This window comes from Macadamia integrifolia, chromosome 13 (genome assembly GCF_013358625.1).
Source record: "Macadamia integrifolia cultivar HAES 741 chromosome 13, SCU_Mint_v3, whole genome shotgun sequence".
NCBI lineage: Eukaryota > Viridiplantae > Streptophyta > Magnoliopsida > Proteales > Proteaceae > Macadamia > Macadamia integrifolia.
In genome coordinates, this window is record NC_056569.1 from 2,468,827 (window position 1) to 2,486,265 (window position 17,439).

Sequence of the window (17,439 nt, forward strand, 5' to 3'; positions counted from 1 at the left end):
CCTTATAGTGAGCAAGTTTCATTTGTCTATGAATTCTTCAAGTAACGACAACTTAGTAGCTCGATTAACGAGCTGCAGATGTGGATTCCCTTTAGATCTTTAGCTAGAGTTCTCCCGAGCATCCTTGAGCAGCTTGGTCTCTTGGTTACACCTATGAGTAGCTCGGTCACGTGGTAGCCAAGCTAGGTATCCGATGATCTGGGGATAACTGATCTTTAGGCTACTTCTGGTCCAACTTTCCTGATCTCTGACTCCAGTCCAATGATTTGGGTCCAACAACTCGACCCTGCTCTATACGGTTCGGACCTTGATTCCATATGTGGAGATGTCACTGATGCGTATATTTTCACCATAACACTGTTGTTGACATGTATTACACATGAATTCTTAATTACAGCCTTCAAGAAGCCATGAAGTGGAAAGATGTCGATCAATCCTACATGTTATGAACCAGGCTTTCCTGTAAGGGAATCAACCAATTTATTTTCCACCCTTGAACAAAAGCAAAGGACAATGATTCTAAATAAGATGTAATCTGAATGATATCTTGGTAAATTTGACATTCCCACAACTTTGTTATAAAGCTAGAGACATAACAGTTCTCCAATGGAGGTTGGTCAACAAGCACAAAGGGCTTTATTTAAGTTCAGTGATGCCTTTGTCCTGCCCCACCAACCAAATAATGTACAACCAACATCACTGTAGCAGAGGGAGGTGCATTCCCAATAGACACTTCCACTAGAAGGGCATCTTAAATTAAATTATCATGCATTTCTACTTTTGGACAACAGTGTGGCTACCGCCTTGCCTGCTTTAGCACCTCCTTCAGCCCAATGTCCCAAAACAAACTCTTCTAATGTTTTGCCATGTTTTCATGTCAAATCATTGGGGTGTTCTGTTTCTTTTTGTTTACTTTTGTACTTTGGCTTGTTCATGGTCTACTTGTAAACTCTTCATAGATAGTATTACTTTTCGGTTCTTTTGATAGAAAAAAGGTCCTTGGTTTCAATTTTTTAGAGAAGTATGATGTTTTCCTATTCACCATTTGATAGTATATGGGTTAGTTCACGTAATAGAAAATGCACCTCACATACTTTTCAGTACCCAAATTTTAGTCCAAATTAAGCAAGGAAAATTTTTAGAACTCTAATTCAAAGTTTTAGTAAAATAACCAAAATTTTAGAACTCTAATATATAATATAAGGGCAAGATTGTCTTGTCTGCTTGTACCCACTTTGCCAACACACAGGACTCAATGGGCGGAAGTGTGGAGGCATATGGGGGGAAACATTATCTTTTTGCATCCACCTATGTTTGAGTATAGACACGTAAATGGACAAGATTCTTTTTTCAAAAATATAAATGACAACTTTTATAATTTTAGTTATAAATTGCAATTGTGCTGATGAAATAATTCACGAATCCTTTACATACCAAAAGACAAGAAAAGAAAATCAAAAACCCTTGGTATCCCACAAACTTTGCCACATGTGTTCTAAATATTGGATTTTCAATTTTGACTTAGGTCGATCTAACCAATTCAGTCCGACTTTGAAATGATTCAAATCAAAATCAAATTGGAACGGATGGAAACCTTTGGTTTGGTGCAACCTAATCTAATTAAGTGCTTTACCACCTAACCTCTGCTTTCACATTCAAACCTACTGGTTTCCACTTTCCATCTGGCAAAACTAGAGAGTACATGCTTGTTGGTCTAGAGAAAATTAATTCCAAATCGCTGTTTCTGTAGTTTCATATATTTCTTAACCAGAAAGAAAATGCTATCCGTGGTACGATCCCAAACAGAGATTCAAATCTTGGGTATCGGATTGGTATCGATGTCAGTTGATATTAATTTGATATTGATTATGATTGGTCTGTATCGATTTGGATCGGCCAATTTTACCATTTTTTTAACGATTTAAACCCTGATCCGATATTGATACGCAATCCAAGATTGGCCAGTATCAGTATTGACCGATACAGATACGAATTAGCCGACACAACTTAGAAGATACGAAAATGCAGATTTCATATAAAAACTAGGGCTCCACTGGTTTACATTACGTACAAGGCACATGACATTTCTCAGCTCCATTGTCACATACAAATAGAACATTATTCCTCCACACACTACAGTAAGCAGTGGAAGTTTCAACTCGATAATATATTCACCTCTCATGTAAGAAACCAAAGGCAACACCTCTTATTCATATCTAATACCTCTCTACGACCGATCTATCTATGATTACCCATGTCAAGTAACCTAGTAACAATTCACTTAGTTGGGGTGGCCAGAGGGTGGAGGCTTGTAGTATGGAGGGTGACCATATGGAGGACCTGCCTTAGGTGGTGGTGGTTTCTCCCCCTTGGGTGGTGTGTTCACAGGACTTGGTGGTGGCTTCTCCCCCTTGGGTGGTGGTGGTTTCTCCAACTTGGGCGGAGTGTAAACAGGAGTTGGTGGTGGTTTCTCCCCCTTGGGTGGTGTGTACACAGGACTTGGTGGTGGTTTTTCTCCCTTGGGTGGTGAGTACACAGGAGTCGGTGGCTTGTACTTTGGTGGTGGTGGTTTCTCCCCCTTGGGCGGTGAGTACACAGGAGTTGGTGGTGGCTTCTCTTTCTCCGGTGGACTATAAACTGGAGTGGGTGGCTTCTCTACTGGAGGAGGCTTGTGCAAAGGTGTTGGTGGCTTTGCATAGTAGGGAGGCTTATGGTAATCGGCCAAGGTAGTGGGGGTGGTGAGAGTCACCACTCCAAGGAGGAGCAACACTAGGAAAGACATCTTTCTGTTTTTTCACTGCATAAACTATGTGGATCGGGGGTGCCCATTTATATAGATACTGGGGCTTTATTTGATTGACACGTGTCAACCAGATTTGCATATTTCTTTGTTTCAGACCTATGTAATTTGAGGCCAAAGGTTAGGAAATGTGCGTGGGGCCCATTTTGTCCCATACGTTGAAACATGGGCTATGCCACCTTAAGCGTAAATTATGGGTCGACAGCCATGAATTACTATCACACCTTTGACACAAATGCTCTTCTCCGACTTTGTTTACTTATGTTATCAATTGTTTATTTGCAAGAAATTTTGGTAAGATAAAATGTGGGCAACAAGTTTTTATGTACTGTTCATAGAGTATCTATGGATGGTTCGCTTAGATGAAAATAATCGAGTTTTTTGAGCAGTGAGGGGGAGGGTACTTTGCATTCTTTCATTATCTCTCTCCTTTTGATATGAAATGATCTTGCTGTCTTTTGATTTACAAAATTGTTTCGTTGCATCCTATTGGTGCATTCTTCTATATATGCCAATTGCTTAAAGAGTTCTCTCCCCTAATCTTACATTTTGATACTCGGCCAACTTCAACTGAATTACGCTTGGCATGTGAGCACGGAACATTCTTGTTTACCTATTTTTACAACATTTTAGCCTTCGACGAACCTATTATGTGTTACAACTAGTTGACCTATCCATATATACACAATATTAGGTTCCTCCTCACGTTAAAGAAGAGAGACCCAAATGTTGTTCATTCTCACCTTTTCTCTTGTGTGGAGCAATTTCTTTCTCTTGTTCAGGTTGAGAATGAATCAGATTTTTCGGCGATTGTTTGTGAGAACTTTGTTTCTCTTTTTTGTTGCATGAGCCTGAGTAGATAGAAAAAGTAAAGGAAAAATTCTTTCTCATACTTCTCGTGTGTGATATAGTGTGACGATGTTATCCTTGTTAAAGAAGAAGGTAAGGGAATGTAGATGGGAAGGAAATATAGATATTCATATGACTTATTAAAGAACTATTGTGTGGAAATAAATCTTTCCTCATCATCCTCTTAGCTGTTGTCACGCTTTTAAGATATTACTTTCTCTGCTGTTGGAATTCTTCTGGTGTCCACATTGATGATGGCTTGGTGTATGCAAAGGATTAGAATACTAATGCCAAATCTGTGAAATTTCTTTTGCCTAGGTAATTAATTATTCCATGGCATCACATGAATTTTATTAGTCAAGTTTTAGCTGAAAGTAAGGAAAATTGCTTAAACTCTGATTCAAAATTTTAATATAATTATTAAAATATTATTTGATAAAGATGAATATATAAATACGAAATGACATCTTTTGTAATTTTTAGCTCCTTTCTCTATTCATTTTAAGTTGAAATTGAATCAATGAGATACTTGCCTGATCCTTTATTACATGAACTAATCAATTTATTAGCATGTGACAAATAGTAAAACGTTATACTTTACTAGGCAGAGTGATGAAAATGCCAAATTTTGACTGACAAAACCAGAGAATGCCTTTAGACTCAAAGTCCACTTAAGTGCTTTACTACATATTCTTTGCTGTCAAAGTCAAACCGGTGCCACGCGGTGAAAGTGGAGAGTGACATGTCTAATGGTGTCATGGTTTGATGTATCGGTTATTGGATTGTCCATATCGGGTGATCCGTATTTGTATCGCTAGCCACAATATCGATATCATGCCCATGTCTTATAAGTGAAATAGTACAACCAATGGATAAACGGTAAAAAAAAATATTCGGGTAACATTGTTTGATATGGCAGATCCGGGTCGATACCAATATATGGTATTGTATCGGAGTATCTGATACCCAATCGGATACTATGCAGTAAAACCATGGTTGGTGTTGAGAAAATTATTTCCAAATTGCCGTCTTAGATTCTATGTAGTAAAACCATGGTTGGTGTTGAGAAAATTATTTCCAAATTGCCGTCTTAGATTCTATGTAGTAAAACCATGGTTGGTGTTGAGAAAATTATTTCCAAATTGCCGCCTTAGATTCATATAATTCTTAACCAGAAAGAAAATGCTACATTTTACAGTGATACTCACTTCTATTTTTTTTGTTAACAACAGTTATACTAGTCCTGCGGGCCCAACACCCATGTAAATGGCCCTAAAAAAGTAAGTGGAGTTGATCTCAGAACCACACGTTTCCTGAGGAAAAAGTCTCTTGCCAACTTGGCTACCCCTTAGGTTTAGTGACACTTTCACTAATTTGATAAAATAATGAAAGAAGTAGAACAACATATATAGAAGATACGAAAATGCAGATTTCATATTAAAACTGGAGGTTCCATTGGTTTACATTACATGCATGTGGCACATGACAGTTCTCAGCTCCATTGTTCCATACAATAATAGAACATTCCTCCACAATATAGTAAGTAGCAACTAGTAAGAAACCAAAGGCAGCACTTTTATTCATATCTAATAGCTCTCTATCTATGATTACCCATGTCAAGTAACCTAGTAACAAGCACTTAGTTGGGGTGGCCAGGGAGTGGAGGCTTGCAGTATGGAGGGTGATCATATGGAGGAACTGCCTTGTTCTTAGGTGGTGGTGGTGGTAGTGGTTTCTCCCCCTTAGGTGGTGTGTACACTGGACTTGGTGGTGGTTTCTCCTCTTTGTGTGATGGTGGTTTCACCACCTTAGGTGGTGTGTACACTGAAGTTGGTGGCTTGTACTTTGGTTCTTGTCTTACTTCTTGTCTTCTTGCCCCATTCAATGTGGGTTGGGGCCGATTGAATGCTGGTCCCATACGTTGAAACGTGGGGCTATGCTACCTTAAGCGTAAATTATGAGGTCGACCAGCCATGGATTACTTTCGCTCCTTTGACACAAATGCTCTTCTCCGACTTTGTTTACTAATGTCATCAACCGTTTATTTGCAAGAAATTTTGGTAAGATAAAATGTCGGTAACAGGTTTTGATGGACTGTTCATAGAGTATATATGGATGATTCACTTACTTGAAAATAAGTTGTAAGAGAAATTACTTTAAAAGAATAATTTGGTTATTAAATTTTGTTTTATATTTAAAATCTTTGTTATAGACTTTATAGCCTCTGAGCCACCTGTCCAAATGAAGTTCCACATCCATCTTTCCATTTGGGAAATCTCCTCTGCTAGCCAAAGATAAATAGAAAAATTATGAATGGGAATACTTTCCATCACCGATTTAACGAGTTTCACACTACCTGTTGTGGATAACATTTTACCCTTCTAACCTGCCAACCGAGCCTTGAACTCGTCGACCAGTTAAATGGGATGATGTGTGCAAACCGAAGGTGGAAGGAGGCTTGGGGATTCCTAGACTAAAGGATATCAATTTGGCAATGCGTGCTAAATTCACTTGGTTTGTAAAGAATGATGACTCCCAAGCAGCTGCTTTCCTGAGAGGACGGTTTTTGGCAGCTTCTGGTGCTCCAAAAAAAACATATGTATGCTCCTCTATTTGGGTAGAGATTAGGAAAGTGTGGGATTTTGTTGAAGCTGATGAGAGATGGGTGGTTGGAGATGGATCAGATATATTCTTCTGGTCAGATAGGTGGCTGTCAGAGACCAATATTAGAGAGGGTATTTCTATTCCAGCTGGGTATTGTCTTGAGGCTACAGTTGCGGATTTTACATGTGATGGGAAATGGGATCTTCCTCATGTCGAATCGCCATAGTTACGTCAAATATGTGCCCTGATCAGAAATGTTCCTCTCCCTTCTGTTCCACAGTAGGATAGACAGGTTTGGTCTCTAACGCAATTAGGCTACTTCTCTGTTAAGTCGGCTTGGGGAGGGATCCGGTCTAAGTCCTATCCCTTGGTACTCTATAATATGGGCAAAAGGAATTTCTCCTAGGTTGTCTCTACTGGGGTGGCATGCAGTCAATGGGAGGCTCTTTACAGATGATCAAGTTATGGCGTGCAAGGTGTCTCTTGTCTCTAGATGCTCTTTATGCCAAGTTGATTCTGAATCCCTTAGTCATATTATCTTACACTGTAGATTCTCTGAAAGTATATGGGTGGATATTCTTAAAGTATTTGATATGAATTGGAAAGGCTTCCCCTCTATCCAAGAACTGTTCTCATGGTGAAAAAGAAAGACAACATCCTCTCCTCTTAAGCAGATCTAGTGTGCTTCTCTGATTTATGGCATTTATCAGATCTGGTTGGAAAGAAATCGTCATCGTTTTGAGAACTTTTATAGGCCTCCGAACTTTAGATCTCAGCTTCTCTAAAGTTAGTCAAATCTATTCCTAAGGCAACCCAGGATATGCAGGTTTGGAGGAGTTGTCCGAAATCACTTGGGAGTAGCATTACGGTGCTTTTCTATCTTTGAAAGAATCACCACTAATTTTTTTGGTGGAAATGGATGGAGTATTTGATGCTATAAAAATTCTCTATGCAAATGAACCTGAAGTGGATTGATATAGAATGTGACTCTAAAGATGTTGTGTGATGTATCAAGAAGAGGGCTATTCCTTGGGCTTTTAGACAAAAATGGCGGTTTTACCTGAAGTACCTGAATGGGATTCAATGGAATATTCACCATTGTTTTCGTGAAGTGAATATGGTAGCGGATGGTCTAATAAAGCATGTTGTAGCAACTCAATCGTCGCATATTTGGGACACCCCTCTGAGGTTCTCGGCTAACGATATGGAATGGGATGCAATGGAGAGGCCCAAATTTCGCTTTGTATGATGTCTAGGATGTTTTTCAATTTGTGCTTTTTATAAGTTGTCTTAGCTTCCTTCTCTGTTGATGGCAATGCCGAAGGTGGAGTAGGATGCTAGGAGTGTTTTTGTTTCCCTATTTTGGGCTTTTTATTTATTTTTTAACCAAGTTGTCCGAGGTCTCCACTTAAATTGCAGATGCATAGATGGGGAATCGAACCTAAGACCATACGACTATCCACACAGTCTCATATTCGCCCTAGCCATCTGGGCAACATAATACAGAAAATAAACATTACGGATAAATATATCATTACCATATATGGTTACAAAAATAAAGCAATTTATACAATTACATGGGATCACATGATCATATAGTTTCTTTTTTAAGTATGAAAACTTTACTTCCTTTCCCCTTAAATATCCCTTGCAAGCAAACATTGTCTTAAAGAAAAAAAAGTTCTCTGAACCCTAAGGGGATGATACTCTGCTCTCTCTTTCTTTATCTCTCTCCTTATATCATTTCGTTGCACCTTATTGATGCACTTCTCTATGCCACTTGCTTGAAAAATCCTCTTCTCAAATCTTACATATTTGAAAATTCCATTTTGATACGTGGTTAACTTCATTTTTAATTTAAAGTTGACATGTGAGAGAAAATTTTTGTTTACCTGATTCCTAAATAATTTCAGCCCTCATCAAACTTGTCACGTGCTACAAATAGGTGGGGTATCCATATATATATATATATATATATATTTATATATTTTGGTAAGGTGTGGTATCCATATATACACAATGTTAGGCTCCTCCACACATTAAAGAAGAGAGACCAAAAAAAGCCCTCATGTTGAGTTGGTTACACAAACTGACATTTCATTATCTCATTTTTTTCTTATATATGTGGAGAAAGAAAAGTAACGTGGAGGGGTAGGTTATGATGTGCAACAACTTCTTTCTCTCGTTCTGATTTCTGTGGGAATGAATCCAATTTTTCCATTGTCAGTGAGAACTTCATTAATTTTTCTCTTTGTATTGTGTGACCTTGAGTGGGATTGAAAAAGATAAGGAAATGTGCTTTCTTGTACTCTTCGTATGTGATTGTAGTGTAACGGTGTTATCTCCCAGTCCAAGGAAGAAGGGAAGGTAATGTAGATATTCATGTGATTTGTTAAAAGAAATCTTTCCTCATCCTCCTCTTGGTTGCTGTCAAGTTTTAATGATATTACTTTCTCTGCTGTTGGAAGCCTTCTAGTGTCCACATTGATGGTGCTCTTGGTGTATGCGAAGGAATAGATTACTAATACCATATCTATGAAATTAATTCTTCTTAGGTAATTAAATATTTCATGCCTGCCAATTAACTCTAAATTGACTTAGACTCCTTTTTTTTTCTTTCCTTTCCCTTTGCTTATTGATGTATGACCATCTTGATCGAACCCTCCACCCTGTCTATTGTATACATCTACAATTGATGAAATGCAATCAGTTGCAATAAAGTTGCAAACTCTAACCACTACTTGAACTCTGTATTCCCAATTCATGATTATCAATTAAACTTGAACATCAGTTGCTACTGAAAACTAAATTTTTATTTTTTAATAAAATCTAATTCTTTTATTTATTTATTATTTTCTTTTTGATAAAGATCAGCTAAGTGTATTAGAGAAATATTTTAAATTTGATGTACATACTTACAGTGGGGTATACCGAAACTGAGAAGAAATATAAAAGTTTCCTTTAATAGCATTGCCATCAGTAAAGAAAAGGGGAACCCAAAATTTGAAAAGAGGTCCACCTTCGACATTGCCATCAAGAGACACTCTAACCCAAAAGCACAAACAATTGCTATCTCACAATACATGAACCTGTATTTGGGCTTATTTTGGGCATCCCGTTTAATTTTGAAGGATAAAAAAAAATAAAATTAAGAATTAGATCATACGGTGGACACATGAGAAGCTGCCCCTCTTTTAGCCAAAAAAATCCACCACAAAATTTACTTCCCTAAAACAGTGAGCCAACCTCCATGTGATGGTTTCCAAAAAAGAGGAATATAATGATGCTGCTATTGCTCTAAATCTCGGGGGGTGTTGTGACTAAGGATAGATGTTACCACTGTATGTCAATCGTATCCACCCACAATTGCATTATGCACAACTCTTTTGCAAGCGTCAAACCAAGAAGGAAAGCCAAAAATGCAGCCCTATAGTTAGACATGATGCCAAGAGAGTGAGCAAAACCTGACGTAAGCTCACCCAATTTGTTACGTAACACCCCAGTAGCACCTAAACATCCAGGATTCTCAAGTGAAGATCCATCAATATTGAGTTTAATCCCTGAACTAGTTTAGTCCACCTCACCTCTAAACTGGTAGAAGATCCCGACATTACAGTCATCTTGATATCATAAATTTTGCGTGTTAGAAAGATCTCTCCAAGTACTTTCAAAATATTGTGTAAGATTTTAAAAAAGTGATCTAGTTACCCTTATCTAAAAGTGAGATCTAATGAAAAAAGAAAAAAATCTTATATAAGAATAACCAAATTAAGACATTAAAAAAAAATTAAATAGAAAGATTTTTTATGATAAAACACATCTAATCTTTAAATTAGGTCAAATCACGATATCCTTTACTCCCCTATACCTTCTTTCATTCTTTCTTCTACTATGTATCCACCTTAATTAAGGGATACACTTACCTCTATCCATGCTTCGCCTTCTCATTCCCCACAACCTATGTTTCCTGAACTACTTCATAGATTCTTTGCATGCGTAGATCTCTCCCCACCTATCCAGCTATCCACCAATACCGCATCCTCCTCTTTAGAGTCTCTTAATACGCCATGTACTACTCATAACATTGCTACACATCGATTTGGTGCCTTTCTCTTATCCTGATACCTCATGTCACTCTTTTTCCCCCACCACCTGCCCAACCATTCCAACGCCTACTTTCATCCTTAGAAGTGTTCTGTAAATTTTACTTCCAAACCTTTTGGAACTTTTTTTTTTTCGCTTTAACCTCCCTCTTATTGACTTGTACCTATCCGTTAACAACTTGTCCCTCGCTTTTCTATGCCTGGTGAAGTATCACATTACACTATGTTTTACTTGGCAATACATAAGTTAGTCCATGTGTTAAGAGGATCACAAATGCATATCAATAGCCAAATTTTAGTCCAAAGTAAGCCAGGAAACTTACTCAAACTTTAATTCAAAGTTTTAATAAAATTACTAGAATATCATAAATTGGGGATGATATAAAATACAAAATGACATCTTTTGTAATTTTAACTACTTTCTTTACTCATTTTAAACTGAAATTGTACAATCATGGGATACTTGCCCAATCCTCTATCACACGGACTAATCAAATACAAATTTCAGATGTATAGATCCACCACATATTCCATATATCTGTCATTTTTCTTACTCAACAAAAGATAAGAGAAGAAAAGAAAAATCCTTGGCATCCCACTTGCCTTCGCATACAAAGGCCTTAATTACTATATGGTTCTGACTTTGCCACATATGTTCTGAAAATTGGATTGTCGATTTTGACTCAAGTCGATCGATGCCGATTCATATACTCAAATTTATAGTGCAACTGAGTTGAGTACGGTTGAGTCATGACGGTTCTAACCATATTCTAACCGATTGACGGTGAGAACTTCCTTTCTTCTATTTTGTTTTGTGAACTTGAGGATAGATAGAAAAATATTAAAAAAGAAAAAGTGATTTATTGTACTTGCCGTTTGTGATTGTGGTGTGATGGTGTTCCCCCTATCCAAGGAAAAAGGGAAATGCAATGTAGATATTCATGTGATTTGTTAAAAGAACCATCGTGTGGGAATTAAAAAATATTTTCTCATTCTCTTGGCTGTCGTCAAGCTTTAATGATATTATTTTCTATGCTATTGGAAGCCTTATGGAGTCCATGGTGGTCCAGGTGTACGAGAAGAATAGTACATTATTAATACCAAATCTCTAAAATTAATTTTCCCATGCAATCAATTATTCCATGGCTATCAGTTAGGCCAGCCAGGTCAAATGATCATACTATTTTTTTTTTTCAACAAAAGAATGTCAAATACACAATGATATTAATTTACAAGTTTCAAGAAACTATGGAGTGGAAAGGAGTCAAACTATTCTACATGTAACAAAACGAGCCTTCCTGATAAGGGATTCGATCAAGATGCAATGTGAATGATATCTTGGATGATAGGTGCCACTAAGATTGGAGGAGACGGGTGTTCACTGTTGAAATTAGTGACTAGAACCTTGTTATCAAACTCAATCACAAGATGATCCTAAATCTCCCCAGCAACTTGTAGGATGCCTGAATTGTCATTGCCTCACCAACAATAATAGAAGACAACAAAGATAGCTCGAGGCAACATGCAAAGGGTTCCATTGTTATTATGAAAGATTAAGCCAAGACCCCCGCTTGAACTATTAGATGGGGGAGATGTATAGCAATTAAGCTTTATAAACCCCACCAAGGGTGGTTGACAAATATTTCGAAAATATTACAATGAAATTAATACAACTTATTACATTTTTTTTTTGTTAACCAAGGTGTCCGGGCCAGCTTACGCGCACCTCGATTAATCCTCGGGGGGACTGGCACAGCAACCCACCGCCGCGATCTCCACTTAAATCGCAGATGCATAGATGGGGAATCGAACCTGATACCGTGCACCATGATTTTAAGTATCTCCGATACCGATACGATACCCTCCGATACCTATCTTAAATTTAGCCAGCCGATACGATACACACCGATACGATACATGGAATTTTTAAAATCCTTTCGTATCGATATATATCCTACAATACATACCGATATGCATCAATATACCACCAATACACATCGATACGATATGATATGCATCGATACGACTTTATGGAAAATATAAAATTGAGGTAAAATATACGTTTCAGTATGTATTGGTACGTATCGGTGAGTATCAGTATGTATATATTGGCACGTATCGGTGAGTATCGATATATATCGGTATGTATCGGTGAGTATCGGTACGTATCTGTAAGTATCGGTACGTATCGGTGAGTATCGATACGTATCGGTGAGTATTGGTATGTATCGGTATGTATCGATACAGTGCGCTACGGTCATATAATGGCCAAGATGGGTAATTTTTCAAAAAAACAATTTTTTGAAGGGTTTTTGTTCCAAAGTTGTTGTCAGCCATATTTCTCTCTAACTAAAGTGGAAATCAAGGTTGGGAACAAGGATTTTACATTTATGGGACAACTACAAATCTTGAATTCTTAGTACGATACCCTCAATTTAAAGTTTATGCATAATACATGTTATCAATAGCTTTTTTTAACAAATTCTTTATGCAAAAGTGTTTAAAAAAATGTTTCCTATTCATTTATGTGTGTATCTTTAGCGTATTTTAGTGTATCTCCGATACGATACGATACCCTCCGATACATAGCTTAATTTTGACCGACCGATACAGCGACCGATACCGATACTTTAATCCTTGCCGTGCACCTAATTCACACAATCCCCAGTTCACCTTAACCATCTGGGCAACCCACGGGTGGATTACAACTTATTACATAAATGGCAATCTCTCCGCCCAACTTCAATTGCTTGTTCCATCCTCGATATTTCTAACTTAATTCATCTTCTTTTTTTTTTTTTTTTTTTTTTTTTTTCCATTGCTTATTGATGTATGTTTATCCTCAATTCTCTAACCTTCATATTGTATGCATTCACAATTATTTAAATGTAATCTGTTCCAATTAACCACTATTTGAACTTAGTATTCCCCAATCCATGATTATCAAATAAACTTGAACATCAGTTGGTAGTGACAACTTACATTGTTTGATCAAGATTGATTACTTTGAAAAAAAGAAAAAAAAATCTATAGTTTGAACCAAAGAATACGACAATGCATTTCTTTTGAGGGGAGGGGAATAGAACATTATTTCTTTCTCATTGTAATTAAGATTTCTCCATTTCTCATCATTGAAAATGGTTTCACTGAATAATCAAGGGCCAAAAGTAATAGAAACCTTGTCGGGCATAGCGAAATATAATTTTCCCCAGTGCTAATGTTATTGGAAAAAAATATCAGGTATTATCTCACTTTTTTTCAAAAAAGAAACATCTTTCCTAAGACTTAATATTTCATTAGTTTATTTATTTATTTATGTACATAATAGGATGTACACATTTGCGTGACTAAGAAGTTTTATTTTATTTTATTTTATTTTATTTTTGAATACTTCACATTAAAATGAATGAAGCCTTATTATATATTTCGCACCGAAATCGTCTAGGGGAAGGTGGTGGATGAAGCCCTTTTTTAGCTCCGACGGCTCGAACCCGCCTGAGCCTAAAAAGGGCATGGGCTAAGAATTTTCACATGAGAGTAGGTTAGAGGTGGGTTGGACTTGGGTTGAGGCCTAAGCCCAACCCGGCACTGATTCTGGTAGGGTTGGGTTGGGTCTGGGCTGGGCTTGGGTTAATTTTTGCGACCTAGGGTTGGGCTATGATTGTAAGAAACTTGGCCTTGTTTCACTCCTAGATGGGAGTGACATTGGGGTTATTTTCTGACAAGAGAGAGAGAGAGAGATGGATCAAAATCCTCTGCAATGAGTGGTAGTGACGATTCAATGGCTAAGGTGTATTCCAAGATCCTCCCAGTCATTGAATCGTCACTACCACTCATTGCAGAGGATTTTGATCCATCTCTCTCTCTCTCTTTTGTCAGAAAATAACTCCAATGTCACTCCCATCTAGGAGTGAAACAAGGCCAAGTTTCTCACAATCATAGCCCAGCCCTAGGTCCCAAAAATTAACCCAAGCCCAGCCCAACCCAACCCAACCCTACCGGAATCAGTGCCGGGTTGGGCTTAGGCCTCAACCCAAGTCCAACCCAACTCTAACCTGCTCTCATGTCATAATTCTTAGCCCATGCCCTTTTTAGGCTCAGGCGGGTTCGAGCCGTCGGAGCTAAACTTACACTCTCTACTCCCATCCCATCCCATCCCTCCTATTGATTGAGTTACTAACTTCAGAAAAGTCGCGACATGCCCAAACCCTCTCCCATAAAATATATAGGATGAGTTAAGCTAGAAGTTTACCAAGGAAAAAAAAGAAAAAAGTTAAGCTGAATTAAATTGTAAATTCTAAACTCGATTCAACCTTAAAAGTAAAGCAAATGGACCCAAGCATTGTAGAGAAAAAAAGGAGAGAAATTTTGTAGCCAAGTTAATCAAAATGAATATATATATATATATATATATACTAGCTTACCAATATCTGGATATTCAAAATAATTGTTGATTCTCTCTAATATCTCATATAACATGTAAAAATCTTCCCTAACTTGTTTGTGTGAAAGAACACATGAAGAATACGAAAGTATGTAAACATAAAGAAGTATGTAATTGACTCCATATCTTGTGGAACCTGCACCTTGGTCCTCTTTATCATTTCCTCGGCATTGAAGTTTTTTACAACTCTCAAGGTTTGTTTCTCTCCCAATCAATGTATACAATTGATATACTTAATCGTGCATATATGACGTCCCTTACGCCTTCCCCAATGGGAGGTCAACCCATTTCCTCGGATCTGTCTCTTTCACCAGCTATGAATATGCTACTCTATATATTGGCTTAGTTGGTGCTCAATCCTCATTATTATGTGACAATGAAATGGAATTTTACAAACACCTTTACTCTAAACCCCCCCCGCCCCCCAAAAAAAAAAAAAAAAAGACAATGAAATGGAATGGAATTTCCTTAGAATGTGATGGGTCCTATAATTATAGCTAAGAGGCTTCTTCTTTGTTCATGGTAACATTCTAAGTGCCTATGCTAGTTTAGGAGGTTTTAATTTGATTAAAAATATTTTCAAAACATAATAATAGGCTTTGATATGTCTAAACTCTTACAAAAAAAAAAAAAAAATCATGTCTATATTGAACGAAGACTAATCCAAAGACCACATATGATCTTGGTTTAAGTAAAGGGTTCAATCGTAATAGACCTATAGCTAGGATGTCAGCCCAAGCCAATTTTATATATGTTGGCCCTAGTTGACGTTTTTTGTGATTCAGTACCATGTTAACCGATGCCATTTGCTCTTCAGCTAGTGCCCACCAATTCTTGTTGCATGTTGGCCAAAAGTTATTACCCGTCGGCCCTGCAAAATTGTAGGGATTCACTAAATCTTGTGGGAGATTTCTCTCTTCCCTGTTGACTAGGCATTCACCTAAACATATTCTAAGATCCACCTTAGAAAACTTTAGAACCCCAAGAAACAAGCTTTGTCTTGATTAGGAGAGGATATTTTCTTTCCATATAGTCATATTAATCCCTTTTCATGGAGGAAAGAAATCCCACAAATGAATAAAGAAAAACTCTCCTAGATTGGAGTTAGATGAACGACTAAACCATTTCACAAGCACAATGCGTTCTGTTATGGTACTCAACGTTATAGGCAGTATCCGAGGCTGTATCACTATCTGGCCAAAAAAAAAAAAAAAAAGTGGAGTCTTTTCATCCTCAATTTAAATTTTCAAAAATTTGAATTTGAATTGCAACTTTCCTAGACTGTGGATGGAAATATTGAGCTCTTCCTTTATATAGTGGTATACTGGTATACAATTATACATATTCTAATTTGCGTGAGGCAACAGAAAAGAAACAAGAAAGAAATAAAAAAGCAAATGGATTGGTATTCTCATCTTTGGAAGAGAAGAATCGATGATGATGATGACCAAGTTGAGGAATTCATCAGAAGCTGGTGTGTTAGTGAAGATTGCAATGGGGGGAGATGGATTAAACACTACTTCAGCTTTCATAGGATACTCCTAGTGGGAAAAGGAAACCTCTCCTTCTCTGCTTGCTTAGCCAAAGCTTTTGGCCTTGCTACTAGCATGGTTGTTACTTCTATCGACTCTCTGGGTACATGCACCCATCTCTCTCTCTCTCTCTAGATCTTTGAACAAGGAAATTGATTTAAGTGGGGAGTATTGCAGGCTTTTTGTCAGAGAACTACAAGGATGCCCACTCAAACGTTGTTCAGTTAGTGAGGAGAGGCTGCAATGTATTCCATGGGGTCTATGCAATGACAATGGCTGACCATTATGCCCTCATAGGGATGAGATTCGATAGGATAATCTTCAATTTCCCTCTCACAGGCTTTGACAAAACCTTATCTCGATCAGAACAGATCAAGTGAGTTTCAGAATACTTACTGATTGCTACCTAATTCTACTAATTATTTCAAGAAAATCTTCCTGATTGTTACTTTTCTATTTTGCTCTTAGGAGGAACCAAACTCTGTTATCAAAAGTTTTCGCAAATGCACTGGCAATGCTATCTTACGTTGGAGTAGTTCATATGGTTCACAAGACAAATGGGTTCTTTCAGGAATGGGAGATTGAGAAGTTGGATTTAAAATGGGGTCTTCATTTGATAGAAGAGTCTGAATTCAGCTTGAAGGATTACCCAGGTTACAGAAACAAGTATGGTATGGGGAGACAAGGACTTTGATTGTTTCTGACGCCAAAAAATTATAGAGGATTAGGAGGTAATACAAGTGATCAATTCAAAAAAAAAAAAAAAAACTCGCCACCTAAAGGAAATCCACCTAAGGGATAAGAGAACTCAAGAAGAACTACTTTTTCTCAAAGGCCAAAGGCTAAATTATGAATAAACTCCAAGTATTGCCTTTCATTCACTAATGTAGGCTTTATATAGATGAGCATGGAACAACCTTCCAAGTATAGGCAATTTCCAAGAATGAAACTAAGACTAATTGGAAAAAACAAACATGGGGAAGACAAACAATTATCCAATAGGAAAGGACCTTGGAAACTTTGAGAGGAATTTTCCACATCTTGAAGAGCCTAAAAGTATAATGGTTGAAGTTCTCAAGAAATTCTAGAACTGAATGTGAATGAAAG

At 37.4% G+C, this 17,439-nt stretch overlaps 3 protein-coding genes across 3 annotated transcripts; 2 read left to right on the forward strand and 1 right to left on the reverse strand.

The window, feature by feature from the left end:
- Window positions 1-2,281: 2,281 nt before the first annotated feature.
- LOC122059796 (pollen-specific leucine-rich repeat extensin-like protein 3) lies at window positions 2,282-2,782 on the reverse strand. Its single transcript, XM_042622831.1, has one exon. The coding sequence runs from the start codon at window positions 2,780-2,782 to the stop codon at window positions 2,282-2,284; it is 501 nt and encodes a 166-aa protein (XP_042478765.1).
- Window positions 2,783-6,143: 3,361 nt separating this feature from the next.
- On the forward strand, window positions 6,144-6,479 carry LOC122059799. Its single transcript, XM_042622835.1, has one exon. The coding sequence runs from the start codon at window positions 6,144-6,146 to the stop codon at window positions 6,477-6,479; it is 336 nt and encodes a 111-aa protein (XP_042478769.1).
- Window positions 6,480-16,197: 9,718 nt separating this feature from the next.
- On the forward strand, window positions 16,198-17,026 carry LOC122059800 (uncharacterized protein At4g26485-like). Its single transcript, XM_042622836.1, has 3 exons — window positions 16,198-16,435; window positions 16,510-16,708; window positions 16,801-17,026. Exons 1-3 carry the CDS (start codon window positions 16,198-16,200, stop codon window positions 17,024-17,026), a joined length of 663 nt encoding a protein of 220 aa, XP_042478770.1.
- Window positions 17,027-17,439: the final 413 nt, after the last annotated feature.

What these genes read in the sequence shown, in the direction of transcription:
- LOC122059799 (XM_042622835.1), top strand. Translation starts at nt 6,144, where the DNA reads ATGCGTGCTAAATTCACTTGGTTTGTAAAGAATGATGACTCCCAAGCA.
- LOC122059800 (XM_042622836.1), top strand. Translation starts at nt 16,198, where the DNA reads ATGGATTGGTATTCTCATCTTTGGAAGAGAAGAATCGATGATGATGAT. An exon ending in TACTTCTATCGACTCTCTGG is followed by an intron (nt 16,436 to 16,509) that starts GTACATGCACCC and finishes GGAGTATTGCAG; the next exon opens with GCTTTTTGTCAGAGAACTAC. An exon ending in TCTCGATCAGAACAGATCAA is followed by an intron (nt 16,709 to 16,800) that starts GTGAGTTTCAGA and finishes TTTTGCTCTTAG; the next exon opens with GAGGAACCAAACTCTGTTAT.
- LOC122059796 (XM_042622831.1), bottom strand. Translation starts at nt 2,782, where the DNA reads ATGTCTTTCCTAGTGTTGCTCCTCCTTGGAGTGGTGACTCTCACCACC.